This window comes from Zalophus californianus, chromosome 14, assembly GCF_009762305.2.
Source record: "Zalophus californianus isolate mZalCal1 chromosome 14, mZalCal1.pri.v2, whole genome shotgun sequence".
In the NCBI taxonomy this organism is placed as follows: Eukaryota; Metazoa; Chordata; class Mammalia; order Carnivora; family Otariidae; genus Zalophus; species Zalophus californianus.
The window spans coordinates 10870543-10885785 of record NC_045608.1 but is presented as its reverse complement, the minus strand read 5'-3'; the positions used below and the strand labels follow the sequence as shown (position 1 = coordinate 10885785).

General features: G+C 61.4%; 1 protein-coding gene across 1 annotated transcript; it reads left to right on the top strand.

Annotated features, from left to right (window-relative positions):
• Positions 1-5978: 5978 nt before the first annotated feature.
• Positions 5979-14435, top strand: LHX5 (LIM homeobox 5). The gene is made up of 5 exons (XM_027577518.2): positions 5979-6151; positions 8192-8415; positions 9133-9410; positions 10125-10290; positions 14068-14435. Exons 1-5 carry the CDS (start codon positions 5979-5981, stop codon positions 14433-14435), a joined length of 1209 nt encoding a protein of 402 aa, XP_027433319.1.
• Positions 14436-15243: the final 808 nt, after the last annotated feature.

Sequence of the window (15243 nt, the reverse complement as noted above, 5' to 3'; positions counted from 1 at the left end):
GCCACTGGGGGGGGGGGGGTCATTCCAGGAGGGAGCCTTGCAGGAAGGAGAGAGGGGCCGCCACATGCGGCCTTGGTCACAGAAGCGTCTGGGTCTCTAAGCTGGCCAGCATTCACAAGCACACGCACTCACTTTGGGACTGGATCTCCCACACCCCAAAGTGCTGTTCAGCTGCTGTCCTCCCCTCCTGCTCCCTCTCAGAGATGCCAGGCCTGCCCCTGGTGCCTGGTAAGGCTGCCCAGCCAACCTCCAGCAATGGCCGGACTCCCAGCCCCCTGAAGCTGACACAGCCTTCTGGCACCGGCGCCTGTCCCAAAGCCACCCAACATGAGAGTGTTACCCAACCCCTGCCGGCTTGCACCCCACTGGCCCCTTAGAGTCCCAGTCCAGATATTGGGCTGAGGTTGAGTTCAGACTCAAGAGCCCGGCTTCCCGGTGCTGGGAAGGGGACTCAGGTGAGGGAGGGAGCTTGGGGAGGAGTGCCATTGTTGAATAGATAAATAGAGGACGGAAGGAAGGAAGGAAGGAAGGAAGGAAGGAAGGAAGGAAGGAAGGAAGGAAGGAAGGAAGGAAGGAAAGGTGGGTGAGCGGGCAGGCAGGAGGGAGGGAGCGAGGAAGGAAGGAAGGAAAGAAGGAAAGAGAGGGATTCCTTGCCTTTTTGATTAAACGTCCCAGGTCGGGCCTGCCCAGTTAACGAGACCGTTAATTAAGCCCTGCGCAATTCAACTGACAGGAAGGCCCCGCACCCCGCGGAGATGTTCTGGAAACCAAGCAGTCCAAGGCAGAGCGCAAGGGGCGCACCGGCCTTATCGCCCCTGTCTTCCAGGGTTCCGCCTATGCCCCGGCACTCTTGGGGACGCCCAGGCCCGGACACTTTCTCTGCCTGGACTCAGGGCTGCCCCCAGGTGGCCGCCCCCTCAGGGCTCCCGGAAGGCTCACCCACCCCCATATTCTTTCTGCATCCCTGCGCGATACCTAGGCCTGAGCCCAAGCCCTGACCCACGCATCACGCCCCGCGGGCGTCCACCCAAGCCAGCCAGGGCGCACACGTTCTGGGCATCATCGGGCAAGCTCGAACTCCTGAGGACAGGGGCTGGGGACCTGGCCTGCCGGCTCGGCTCTCTGGGTCTCGCCGGAGCGCCAAACCAGCCGCTCTTCTCCGGCCTCCGGGCGGCAGGGCCTAGCCTCCACGCTCGCTCCTACTCGGGGGCCGACTCCGCGCGGTGGCGGGCAGTGCGCGGCGGCGCGGCGGGACGCTGAGTGTGTGTGCGCGGCGCGGCCTATATTTACACCCCAAACAAAATAATTACACTTTTGTCGGAGGGAGAAAGCCAGTGATTAGGCGCGGGCTCTTTGCGGCAAAACAGTTTCTCAGTGGTACACCAGTATAATTTTTCACGGCTGGCTGAAATCAAAGAGGGGAGGTAATGAATCCGGCGAGCAATTTAAATTTACAATTTGTAACGCCGCCGCTGCCGCGCAGACCCGGCCGAGAGCGCAGCTCTGAGGCGCTCGCTGCGTTTGTTTAATGTTAAAGCCGCGCTGGCTCTTGGGGGCGGGGGGGGGGGGGGTGAGAAGAAAGCGTTTGGCTGGGGGGTTGGGGGGAGGTAATGATCGAAGTCGGGAGAGGACCCGTTGCGCCGCCCAAGATCCCACGCGGAGGAGAGGGCGAGGGGCGCACCCCTCGGGTTTCCTCAGAGCGCGCGTTCTCCAAGAAAGCAAGCCACTCCGGCCCATTCAAAGAGAGGGGATGCCTTCAGAGGGGCGAAGGGAGATACTCTGGCCGCCCGAAAAGTCCCCGCGTTCCTGCTGGGCTGCAGAACCACCGCCACCACTCCCCACACCGGGCAAGAGAGTTTCCAGTGAGGAGTAGGGAGGTGCAACTGAAAATTCTCTTTAGCCTGAAGGGTAGGTCAACTCCACATGCCCCGAAGAGTCCCCATTCCGGCCGCTGCCCTGCGTGCCGGGCTGGAGAAGACAGGAAAGAGGCCCCCCAAGCCCCAGCTCAGCGCGCCTCAAAACTCCCACCCCGGGCGGGTGTGTGCCTCTTCGCCGGTAATTAATTACCAAACTCAAGGGGGAATATGCAAACCGCATATTACTAACTCTACAGGGCTTAAGTGATTGGAAACAGATTATTATCTTGTTTGTCTTTTGTCTGTTTTACTTATCCCGCCGCCGTCTGTCGAGCTGTAATGTTGATACTCTTTAGTCTAGGAGGAAGATTTTTATATAGTAAATTCCATCAACATCTTGTATAAGTGACATTGCGTCTCCATGCATTACCCTGTTAAGACACAAGCGGTTTATTAGTTACATATAGGAGGGGATTTCGCTGCCTGGTCGCCATCTGTTAGCGCTGTTAGGGCGGGATAATTCGTCTAATAGTTGGTCTGCTGGCGTTTTTCGGATGCTGCACGCCCTGGAAGGTGGAGGGCTGGCAAAGGCCAAGCAGGCTTTCCTGCAGCTGGGCTGGGGCATGGAGGTTTTGGACTGGGGCTGGGCTGGGCTGAGGCTCCCAGGGCGACTTCAGGGGGACTGTGACCTGAACAGGATGGGTGCATTCAGCTATAGGAGGCAGAAGGCCAGCCCAGAGCTTCTGGAAGCAGAGCCCTCATCTCCTGCAACCCAGCATTCAGAACCCATACAACATCCAGGCTCGGGAAGAACCAGAGCTGCTCTCTGAAACTGTCCCCAACTCCTGCTACCTCCCTGGCTTGGTACCGCACCTGCTGGGGCCTGGATGCGCCTTGGCATTTAATCACACCCAGGAGGTGGGGGTGGGTGTGTATTTGTCCCACATGGAACCCAGTACACAGCCCCCAGCAGCCGGGCAGAGTTGGCAAAGCCAGGGCTGGGAAGACACAGCAACCTGGCTCTCTCAGGGAGGACCAGGGTGGTGGTGGGGGGGTGTTAGAGGAGGGCAGGGGGGGCACCTAGTCCAGAGCAGAGGGGAGGCTGTCAGATGAGGGCTTTTAATGACTGTATGTGAGTCTTCCAGCACCCCAGTAGCTGTACAGTGCACGATGAGAATTGTTCATTGCAGTGTTGAGCCGGGTGCTGGGTTTGGATGCCCAGCAGAGAGGCAGGGGGAGGGAAAAACACCAGTGAAATCAAGAAGGAAAGTGTTGGAGAAAGAGAGGGAAAGGGAAACGGAAAGAGAACAGAGGCTGAACATTAGAAAGAAAAGGAGACAGAAAGGAAAACAGACGTGCAGAGAACGCGGGAGAGAGAAACCCCCGTGAAACAAAGGGCGAGTAGGCAACCCAATTGGCCTCCACTTGCAGCCTTGTACCTCTCTCCTCCTGCATTCTTGGTTCTCTCGGACCCTGCCCCACTGGGGCTCAGGGCTCCTAGTGCCCCAGGAGGGCAGAGCCAGGTGCCTGAGAAACTGCGGTTTCATTTGGGGCTCTTGGACCTCTCCCAGCTGGGCCTGGAGGACCAGGCAAGATGCAGTCGGCTTGTGCCTGGCTGAGCCAGGTTCTAACCAGCCACGCCGCTACACTATGTGGTGTACACACCTGTCCCTGGGCAAGCCAGAGGATGGAGTAACAGCACCATCAGGCAGAAGCTACCCGATTTGGGGACTTCTTTTCAGAAGCCCAGCTGTGGGTCAGTGTCCCACTTGGTGACCAGCATTTGTCAATTTCCTGTCTCCAGCCAAATCACCTCCCCTAGAGACTGTGGGGGACAGCACTAGGCCTAGACAGGAACAGAGAGAGAAGTGAGCATCTCTGTGCCTCCAAAAAATGCCCCAATACAGGCGTCCAGAAATCCTGCCCCTGTCAAATCCACAAAGGTAATGCTAGGAGTACCCACACAACATACTCCCCAAAACCTCCAGGAGTCACATAAACAAAAACACTGCTATCCCATGCAGGCACACACATTGTGACTGGCACACAAACACAGATCCACAAAATTCTGCACTCACAAACACACTCAACCCAGCTCAGTCACATCCACACGGGGTCTCAAGCATGCACACGGTCACCCGCACACAAACACACCCATTCAGATTTTTTTAAGTCCACTTATACATCAGTGCTGGTACACACATACACAGTAATTGTACACAGATGCACACCACTCACGCATGCAAACACCCTCACATTCGAGTGTCCAAAAGTAAGCATACACGCCTAACACAGACCAACAAAAATAAGAGTACACAGACAAATACACAGCAGGACTATACACAAATACAAACACACAAATTCACACAAAAAAAGACACATACCAAAATGTACTCACATGATTGATTACTATCTAAAAACAGAGGCAAGAATGCAATTCTCAAACAGCAAATATACACTAACAAACTCAGTAAAGGCACCCAAACACACATTCACAGCCAAGGCTTGGCACAAACACACTTCTCTGGCTCCCACCCAGGGCCGACCTACCCGGTCAGCGTGCAGCCGAGACTTGAGACTTTCCGTGAGCGAGATGGGAAAATCCTGCGGAGCCTTCCCAGCCTCCCAAACTTGGAGTGCCCCGTCGCCAGGTTGGCCCCTTGGGAAAGGAGGCCTAGCTTCTCCCTCCGTCCCCCAGACCCCCACCTCCCTCTTCACACACACCTGCGAGCACTCCCACACACGTTCCCCAGACCCTCAGCTCCCCAGCGATGAGCCGCTGTTCCTGCGTCCTACGGAGATTGGAACTTGGACACACAGACCGCGCGCGCCGCGTGTGTAAGCAGCGCCCACGCAATCTCTAGCGTTCCTCGCGTCCGCAGTGCGACCCACTCACCACGGCGCCCTGACTGGCTGTCCCGGGATCTGGAAGGTGCGTCGAGGAAAGGAGAGATGTGGTGAACACCACCTCTGATCAGGCTTCAGAAAGACCCGTCTGCCCTGACCCCCTCCTCCCCACTTCTCCCCCAGAGCCCCGTGGGCCGCGCGCTCAGGCCTGAAACTCCGGGTCCCGGACCAGGCCAGATGACACCCTCCCCCAACTTGGGCCTGGGCCTGCACGGGGAAAGATACCCAAACGGCGCGGCTAGCGCTCACGCTCGCTTGCTCGCGCTCTCGCTCTCTGTGTCCATGAGAAAGGCCAGGCTGGGCCCCAGCTCGGTGTACGACAAAAGAAGCCGGCCCGGCTCTGGGAGCCCCGTGAACCGCGCTGTCCCAGCTCCAGGGCGCAGACCCCAGGGACGCGGGGATGAGGGAGTCTAATTTGAGCGGGCTGGACTAGGGAAGAAGAGGCGGACGTAGAGCGCGCTCCGGGCCTCGGGCAACTTCTGCAAGTTCCGGGGATGGCGAACGGGGCAGGGGTCCCTCTCCCACTAGGCCCTGGAATCCTGGCCCCCAGATACTGGTGAGAAGACAGAGGAAGGGAGATGCAGTTTTCAGATCGCGCGGCCCCCCGCCCCCAGCCCCAAACTGGAAAGTAAATACTTACTTAGCCTCCGAACCAGGTACAAGCTAATACTCAACAATACTGATGCCTTGTTTTTTTTGCTCTGTCCGGACGGCAACGCTGTAGCCAATTTAGATATGCTATAAATTTAAGAGGTTGCCATGGCCACCGCGCGCCCATTGGCCGCCGGGCCCCCTACGTGCCGCGCCACGTCACCAAATCTGAATAAGGATGCGCGAATTAGGCGGCGGCCAGACAAAGATGAGGATCGGGACCGCTTGAAAGTGGGGGAAAGTGCCGGCGCCTCCGCCACCGGGGAAAGCCGCTCCGCAGCGCCGAGGCCATTGGCCACCCAAGACACCTGGGGGAGACCGGAACAAGCACTGGGGCGCGCGGCCCGGGGCATGAGGCTGTGAAAGCCACCCCTCCCCACCCCACCCCGAGCAGCCCAGCGCCAGGACAGCGATCACCCAAGGACTTGACCGGCTGAGTCTTGGTCCGCACCGGACTCGCCCGGCGGCGGCCGAGATAAGAGGCGGAGCGCAGCCGCGGGGCCCGGGGGCCCGAGGGCCGGGGGCCCAAAGGGAGGGCAGGGCGGCCCGAGCCGCCGGGGCGCTATGATGGTGCACTGTGCCGGCTGCGAGCGGCCCATCCTCGACCGCTTTCTGCTGAACGTGCTGGACCGCGCGTGGCACATCAAATGCGTTCAGTGCTGCGAGTGTAAGACCAACCTCTCGGAGAAGTGCTTCTCGCGCGAGGGCAAGCTCTACTGCAAAAATGACTTCTTCAGGTAAGAGGCCGCGCCGCCCTGCCGCCTGCGCGCCCGCCCTGCGCGCTCCGCTGGGGCGCCCGGGAAGGGGAGACCGCGAAACCAGCCTCCTGGGCTCACAAGCTTAAATGGGAAGCGGGGCAGCCCGCTGCTCTCGTCCTGTCCTTGGTCCGGGAAAGCGCCCGAGCCCGGGCGGAGTAAGAAGAACGCTGTGTTGCCGGCTCTAGTTCGCTCCTCCAGACCGGCTTGGAGCCGCGGTGGGTCAGGGCGGAGAAGCCCTGACAAACTTGCTCCCCACGCCTCTCTGCCCCTTCCCCGCAGCTGCGACCCCAGGGGGGAAGTTCAAGCCCGGTTCTGAGAGAGGAAGAATTTTTGCCTAAGTTAGGGGCTGCTGGAGGCTTCTCCCACCGGGCAGTGTGGGGGCGCCGGGGGGGGGGGGGGGGGTTGACCTCCCGGCAGGCCAGGGCTCCAGAGCCCTCCTGGACAAACAGAAACTTCCCCAACTCTGAGGGGGGTCAGCCAGGAAGATCTCTTCTGATGATGGGGGGAGGGAACCTTCTCCTCTTTGCCTCCCCCAACTCCTTACACATTTTCTCCCGTCTTGAAATGTACAAACGAAATCGAAGCTGAGAATCAGGACCTCCAGGGTCCAGTCTGCGATGTGTCACCTTCCCTTGCTGCCCATAGGGGCCCTCAGGTGAGCCAGGGCAGAGCACTTTTCTGGGCCTCAGTTTCCCCACCTGGGAAACACCGAGGGATGGCCTGGAAGGCTGTGGGTTTTCTGGCAGCTCAGCCCTGCCTGCTTCCACCAGGCGCCCAGAGCCGGCTTTGTGCCTGTGAATTCCGGGCACCGAGGGAAGCGGGGCGTGATTAACACCGTGGAGAAAGGCGGCTCACCGGCCCCAGCGGCTGGGCACTAGGGAATTTGAATAGGAGAAAATGTCAGCCACGGCTTTACACGTGTAAACTCCCTGGCTCCAGAGGCCTGAGGCCCCTAATGTGGCGGTGCTTGCAAAGTGCCTAATGATTTTTGATAAGGTGCATATGGCCAATTACGCTGCCGGATAAGGCCAAAAGTGACTTATGGCTTCTAATGCCCTCACTACATCAACGTCACCCAAATTCGCCTTGTTTAGAGACATGGGTATGAGTAGATGTGGGGCCCCAAGGTCCTGGGCCCTCGCTCTCCCCCTCAACCCGCACCTCACCCCTCCCAGTGCTGGCCTGCACACCCATCTGGGGAGAGGCTGGCCTTCTCCAAGCGCTCAAGGAAGAAAGAAAGGGATTTAGATCAAGAACTCGGGAAAGGGGGAATTTGAGAGATCTTGTGTACTGGCCTTGCAGGTTTAGGATTGCCTGCTGGTCACATTCTCCCGGTGCCTGCCAGGGCCAGAGATTTTGGGGGGGTTGGAGACTCAATCTCTGCTCCGGAGTCCACCGTTCCAAGGCCCTGCTGTCCACAGGGCCAGCTAGCTCCCGTGGGTCCCAAAGTGGGGACTGGAAGGCCTCTGGTGCTGGTGGCACCGGGAATCAGCAAAAGGTTCCTTCCTGCCTGCTCAGGTCCAGCTCAGGAGAGGAGCTCCCTACTCCATTGCTAGGATCTGCCAGCCAGGCCAACTGGCCTTACCTGGGCCCCAGCAGACTGGACAGGATCCAGGAGGCAAAGCCAAGGAGTGGCCCAAACCTGGCTGGCCTGGCTTAAAATGTTAAATAACTTGGACAGCCAAGTTTGCCTCAAGAAGCCCAGGCAGATCTGGGAGGGATGAGGGGAGCAACTTGGGGTGCTCTGGGTCTGTGCTTGGCTGAAGGCTGCACCCATTGCTCTAAACCTTGTGGAGGGTGAATAAACCCGAACAGGGCGTGACAGTCCCAGCCCCAAGAACAGCCCAGGACATTTGTCTCACCTCTCTCTCACTAGCCAGAGAGTACGGGATTGGGGTCTCCTTTGACAGATGTGGAAATGGGGACCTCTCAGAGGCTAGGGTGGGTGGGAAGAGGCTAGGGGCTCAAGGGGATGGGACCCAGGCTGCTCCAAGGTGACAGGCCATGTTGTGTGTGCAGGCGCTTCGGCACGAAGTGTGCGGGCTGTGCGCAAGGCATCTCGCCCAGCGACCTGGTGCGCAAGGCCCGCAGTAAAGTCTTCCACCTCAACTGTTTCACCTGCATGGTGTGCAACAAGCAGCTGTCCACGGGCGAGGAGCTCTACGTCATCGATGAGAACAAGTTCGTGTGCAAGGACGACTACCTGAGCTCCTCCAGCCTCAAGGAGGGCAGCCTCAACTCAGGTAGGCGGCCTCCTCCCCTCCCCAGCCTCAGGCCCTAAGCCCCTCCGGCTGCAGCCAGCCGGGCACTCTCTACTTGGACGCTTGTGTGCATTCTGTGCCTGGCTCAGAGCTCTCCACTCCCATCGGGCATTTCTAGGGCAAATGGAAGGGCGGGGGCGTGGGGGTGGGGGGCTGGGGCACGGGGATAGCATTAGGAGTCTGTCCTACAGGACACGACTACCAGCTCTTCGCCCGCCCCCTCTTCCATTGAAGGGCCTTTTCCAAGTTGTCCTCCTCCCCCAATTTGGAGCCACACAATTCCCCCCTTTCTGAGTCTTTTCAGCTCCTGGTAATTTCAGGCGGCACCGGGAGGACGGTAATTGGAGTTTGGAGGAAGGAGAGATGGGGGAGGAAGATCTGAGGCCCAGAGGGCATCCGTGGCCTCCTCCCGCCCCCTCTCCACGGGGGCCTGGCTCCCCCAGAGGGCGCGCCTCCCCCTTACCCAAGCAGTAGCCGAAAAGAGCCGCGAGGGCTCGAGAAGGGTCCCTCCGCAGGCCCGGCCCCGCCTGGAGCGAGTGGGCGGGCGCCGGGCCCCTGGGGGAGGGGCTGTCGCGAGACTCGGAAGGGAACCCGGCGCGGATGGTGGGGGCCCGGGCCGGCCGGAACCGGCTACCCGACTGGAGAGACCTCGGGCCGCCGCCGACGCCGCTGTCCTCTTCCCGTTCCGTCCGCCCGCAGTGTCATCCTGTACGGACCGCAGTTTATCCCCGGACCTCCAGGACCCACTCCAGGACGATCCCAAGGAGACGGACAACTCGACGTCGTCGGACAAGGAGACAGCCAACAACGAGAACGAGGAGCAGAACTCGGGCACGAAGCGGCGCGGCCCGCGCACCACCATCAAAGCCAAGCAGCTGGAGACGCTCAAGGCCGCCTTTGCCGCCACGCCCAAGCCCACGCGCCACATCCGCGAACAGTTGGCACAGGAGACCGGCCTCAACATGCGCGTCATCCAGGTGCGGCCGGGCCCGGGTCACGCTTCCCCAGGCCGGCTGAGGCCGGCAGCCGGGGAGCTCAGAGGAGCCTCCCACCCAGCCTCCTTGGCTAAGAGCGCGCCGAGTTCGGGTCAGCCGAAGGGCAGACTGTGTGCCCGACGTCAGGGCCAGCGGGTCAAACTTCTAACCAAAAGATTCCGCATAGCCCTGCTGTCCTCCTGACGGTGCGATCTTGGGCGGGTCACTCATCCCTCGGAATCCCGCCCCCTCCCCGTTCAAAGAGAGTTTTAAGCCTCGCTGGGGTACCGCTCCTTTCCTCCCATCTTTCGGAGCAGAGGAAGGGGCAAGGTTCTTCCCGCGCCCCCCTCCCTGCGCCGGTGCGGCGGCAGACAGACAAACCGCCAGAACCCGGCTGGGGAGGCTGGGGAGGCTGGGGAGCCGAGGGGCCGGGACTAGAGCAGTGCCGGGCGGGAGGCCTTTATAAAGCCGTCAGGCCGAGGGCGGGCCGAGGACCAGGAAGCCCAAGTCTTTATGAGTCGCCCCACGGGTCCGCGAAATCCTTCACCCTTGGCTAGTTCCCCGAAGCCCCTCTCCACCTCTCCCGGCCTAATCCGCCCGGCCCCCGCCTCTGGGCAGTCTTGGTGCGCAGGAGGCTGTTAGGACCCAGAAGGGGCGGCCAGGGCAGGGAGGGGAGGGCACCCCAGACCTGAGCTCACAATTCCCGCCCCGTCCCAGGTGTGGTTCCAGAACCGAAGGTCCAAAGAACGCAGGATGAAACAGCTGAGCGCACTGGGCGCCCGGAGACACGCCTTCTTCCGGAGTCCGCGACGCATGCGTCCGCTGGGCGGCCGCTTGGACGAGTCTGAGATGTTGGGGTCCACTCCTTACACCTACTACGGAGGTAAGGACCCACCCCTCCACCCCCGGAACGCGCTGCCCTACACCCAGGCCCGTGCGGTTCTGGGGACTGAGGACGCAAGGCCGGACGCCGGCACTGCTGGCCGCCAGGGATCCCTCCCTCCCTCTTACGCACGCGGAACAGACACAATCATGAACACAGCAGACACACAGCAACAGACGGGCGCACGCTCACCCATAGATACCTCGTAGACACAAAATCAGACACATGGGTTCACTCACACATACAGTGATACACGCAGATAAACACACGCACCCACGCAGGACACACGGGTGCCACTCCCTTGCCCACACACTGGAGTTCAGAGACCTCAGGGATACAAATCTAGGCACGTGATCACACACAACACACACAGGTGTACCCACTCCCCACATTCACTCCCTGACAAACATGCTCAAAGAGATTCACAGGGTCACACACTCCCAAGCATCATACCAAGGGGAGCACCACAAATCCACATGCATCCTGCCCCAGCCGGACACCCAGCCTTCTTGCTGCCCTTGCCCTCGGTGGCGTGGCGCACTTGGCGCCAGCAGGAACACAGGCACTGGAGGGCAGCGCCGGCAGTAGGGGCGGAGGGGTCAGAATCCGTCCCCGGCCCCCTGCTAGCTAGTCGGCACCTCCTGTTCCCCGCGGGGACTATGCGCTCAGCATCTGGCACTGTGAGCCAGGATGCGGGCAGTTGCTCTGGGCAGGACTCTCGCCCATTCTCCAGCCCCAAGCCCACCGGTGTTCATGGGGTTGGAGGCGCAAGAGTTGGGCCCACCCAGTCACCCACTCTCCGTCTTTAGGGCTACAGGGGCAAGGAGCTGGAGTTGGCAGAGAGGCATTCTGCCTCTCTTCATCTCTGCCTCTCTTCACCCTTCCCGGGTGAAGCCTGGGGGAACTCTCCTTGCTGTCACTCCTTTCCTTCCTCCCTTGTCCCCTCACCCCTCCGTTTCCTTCGTACTTGCTTGGCGACCCATTCCAACCCCCCACGACCATCCCACCTCCCTCACGCTGGCTTTTTGAGACCCCAGGTGCTCTAGGGAATCCACTCACTGTCCTGCACTTGCCCAACCTTTGGGCTCAAGGAAAACACCTCCCCCTTGTGTTTCTGAGCCTCTGAATTTGGAGAGCCCGCGGAGTGCCTGTGCCTGAGCCTGATCTCTGCTGAGTTGTTCAGTGCCACAGGCCGGGGCCGGGGGGGGGGGGGGGGGGGGGCGGCTAGTGGCCCGGTTTGGGGAGAGGTGAGTTTTCTTAGAAACATAGGTTTGGAGGCAATGCCGGCCAGCGAGAGTTAGGGTAGGCGCCGCGCCGCGCCCAGGCGGACCCAGGAAGGCAGGCTTCATTCAGTACATGGTCGACTTAGGAGGTTAGATCTTCAGGTCCGGCCAGCCCCCCCCCCCCCCCCCCCGCGCCAAACTGTGGGCAAATTGCGCAGCTGTGCTTCTGGGGGAGAGACTCTGCGATGGCATGGCCCGGGTTGGGGGCTACAGACGCCGAGGGCAGCTCGGATGGTGGACGTGTCTGACGGTCTTCAGCCACGAACTCTCCCCTACCTATCTTTGCCTCGGTCCGCACACCATCTCCGCCCGACGCGGGGAGGTGGTGGGGCGGTGCAGTCCGGAATTTCTCCCCGCCTGGGTAATTAAGCAAGGTTTCCCCGAGGACTGGTGTGCCCCCACCAATCCCACCGCCTCCTCTACCCGCGCGTCTGCTGGATGGGGTGGGGGCCTGGACACGCGGGCCCCTCTTTCTCCGGAATGGGGGGGGGGCAGGACCCCCCAGCCCTAGGGAGGCAGCCCCGCCTAGTCCGCGCTGGGAGATCCGGGCGGCGGCGGCCGGCAGCGGGCGAGAAAGGGGCTGGGCGGCGGGGCCGGCGGCTCCCCGTGGGAGCGCGGACAAAGCCCCAGCTGCGGCTTTTGTGCCCTTTTCAGACGGCGTTTGTTCCAATTACCTCCGGCCCGGCCGCCATATGGGCGGAGGCGGCGCGCTCCGCGCGGGGGCCGCGGCCCTTGCTGGCTTGCCGGCTCGCTGCGGGCCGCGGCCGTCCCCCATCCCCGTCCCTTAGGGGCCCCAAATTCGCCGCTTCCAACCTTGCCCTTCACTTTCGGGGAGAATGGAATGAGTGGTTTTTAAAAAGTAATTGGCGACCGTTTTAGCTGTTGCTTAAACCGTTTACAAGCCGCGCCTCCGGGCACCCCCGTTTGGAATGGTTTCAGGGTTTGGAGAAAGAAGGGGGGCGGGCGGCAGGGGACATCCAGAATTCGCCCTAGTGACTGAGACCCGAAGACTCAGCGTGGGGTGGGGGGGTATTGCAGAGGAAACCCGGCTTGGGGGTGCGCTGGTTTTCCCACCGCACAAAGCGGGTTATTGTCACCGGTGCCGGCGACAAGGTGCTCCTTTCCTGGGGTCCTACACCCCAAACTTTCACGAGGGCGACCTGGAAGAGGTCCCCGGGGAGAGGACTCTGGGAGGAGGTCAGAGAGTTGATGCAGAAACTATTTATTGAGAATGGGTGGGCTTGTAAACTGGAGTCCTTGTGCCCCCTGATTTTGCGGGCAAAAATGTGATTTGTGCATTTTTCTGGAGAGAGCCCGTAGCTATTACCAGATTCTCAAAAGGACTCAGTGTCCCCAAATGTTTTAGAACCTGGGTGTCCTGGCAAACGCACGCTGAAGTGCCCGTGAAACGTTGGATGTGCGTGATCAGGCAAATGCCCTCCCTCCCTCAAGTCAGGCCTAGGGAGGCTGGTGCAAATGGTCGGACCCCCACATTCACCCAGAAGGTCGCAGGGCTGTACTTGAGGGGGTGAAGGGCCGGCCAGGTCTGCGGGGCGCCTGCAGGGAAAGAGAGGGCACTCATCCACCTTTCGAGCTCCAAGTGCTGTCTGTAGCCACGTCCCCGGCCCAACTCACCAGCCCCTCTCTGCTATTTGGGTGTGGGGTCCACGTCTGGCTTCTTCCCCGCCAGGTGGCCCCCCCCGCAACCATTTGGTACTCTGGTCTCTATCCACCCCAGCATCGCTGCCCAGCTCTACTCCAGGCATCTCTGGTGTCTCTGACTCATCTGGCGGGTCTGTGGGCCCCTCTGTCTCTCCTGACCTTTCATCTCGCCCCTGGTCTCTCGCCGGTTTTTACCGGTGTGTCTCTAACAACACGGCTGGTCTCATCTCTCTTTCTCTGTGCTTGTCCTAGACCGTCATCCTGGGCTCTCTCTGCCTTGGGCTTGGCACGTCTGGGTCTCTTTTCTGACCTGAGTCTGAGGGCTCCCTGCTGAGTCCCCTCTTAGCTTCCCTGTCACTCTGTTCTCTGCTGATCTCTCACTGACCCTGTCTCTGGCTGTTTCCATGTCTCTGGCTCTCTGTGGATCTCGCCCCAATTCTAAGACACAGTCTAGGATGGTTCACTGTCTGCGTGTCCACTGCCACTGTCTCTCTCCATCTCTGTCGGGGAACCTCTGACTTTGAAGTCACAACATCTTTCTGTCTGTGTTTCTGTCTCTGAGTCCTTCCCTCTGGTCGGTCGGTCTCTCCGCGAGGGTGTCTGGGCCTTTGAGCACCTCTCATGGTCTCCCTCCCTGACACTGGCTCTGGGTCTGCGCCCTCCGCCACCTCCGCCAGCCGCCCTGTCCCTTGGTCTCCGCGGGGCTCGCCAACCTGAGTCAGTGTCGCGCGATCCCTGCTGGGTCCGCCCGAGTCCCCTCCCGCGTTCCCGCGTCCCTCCCGGCCGGGCCGCCTCTGACCTCTCCCTGTGTCTTCCTGGTCCCCTCCCGCAGACTACCAAGGCGACTACTACGCGCCCGGAGGCAACTATGACTTCTTCGCGCACGGCCCGCCGTCGCAGGCGCAGTCCCCGGCCGACTCAAGCTTCCTGGCCGCGTCGGGGCCCGGCTCGACGCCGCTGGGCGCGCTAGAGCCGCCGCTGGCCGGCCCGCACGCCGCCGACAACCCCAGGTTCACCGACATGATCTCGCACCCGGACACGCCGAGCCCCGAGCCGGGCCTGCCGGGCGCGCTGCACCCCCTGCCCGGCGAGGTGTTCAGCGGCGGGCCCAGCCCGCCCTTCCCCATGAGCGGCGCCAGCGGCTACAGCGGACCCCTGTCGCACCCCAACCCCGAGCTCAACGAGGCGGCCGTGTGGTAAGGCCGCCGGGCCGGGCCGCCCCCGGACGCAGCCGTCCGAACCGACACGCCGCCCTCAGGGCTTCCCTCCCGGGTCCGCACGCAGCGGCCGCGGCTACTCGGCGGGGCGCGCGGGGGGCGCCCCCGGGTCCACCCCGCCGGCGCCGCGGGGTATCCCCCCTCCCCCGGCCCGCTTGCCAGCAGTCCCCCGGCGGCGCGAGCGGTGCTTGGGACCAAAGTCGATACCGCGGAGGGTCGAGAGATTTCAAGCACGCTCTAGACTTCCCCCGACCCCTACCACCACCTCTTCGGACCAACAGAGGGTTGAGGCCAAGGGGCGGAGCTGATTTAACCCCCTCTCTGCAATCCAAGTGGCATTTGGGTAACCTTATTTCTCACTCTGCTTTCCCCGTCTTTAAAACAAGATGATAAGAAAAAGAGAGAGAGTGAAGGGAGAGCGAGGGAAGGGAGCAAAATGAGGAAGAGAGAAGATGGAGAGAGCGCCAGCCGGAGAGAGCACGGGAAGATGGAGAGAAAGCGAGAGAGGAGCGCGCTTGAGTGGGGGTGTCCCCGGGAGGAGGACGGAGCCGCCTGCGCGCGGGCCCCCCCTGGTGGCCATACTTGAGGATCAAGGTCAGCTTTCTAGGAAGGGGGCGGTCCGGACCTCACGGGCCCCGGGCCAGGCAACCCCCACCCCCAACCCTTCCTTCCTTTGACATTTATTGTGAGCCCAGGGGTCCAGGCCGGACTGGAACACTTGCCCACCCTGCTCTCCCCTTGGGCAAGGCGCCAAGATTTCTGGGCTCAGGCCCACAGACCACCCTCCCTGC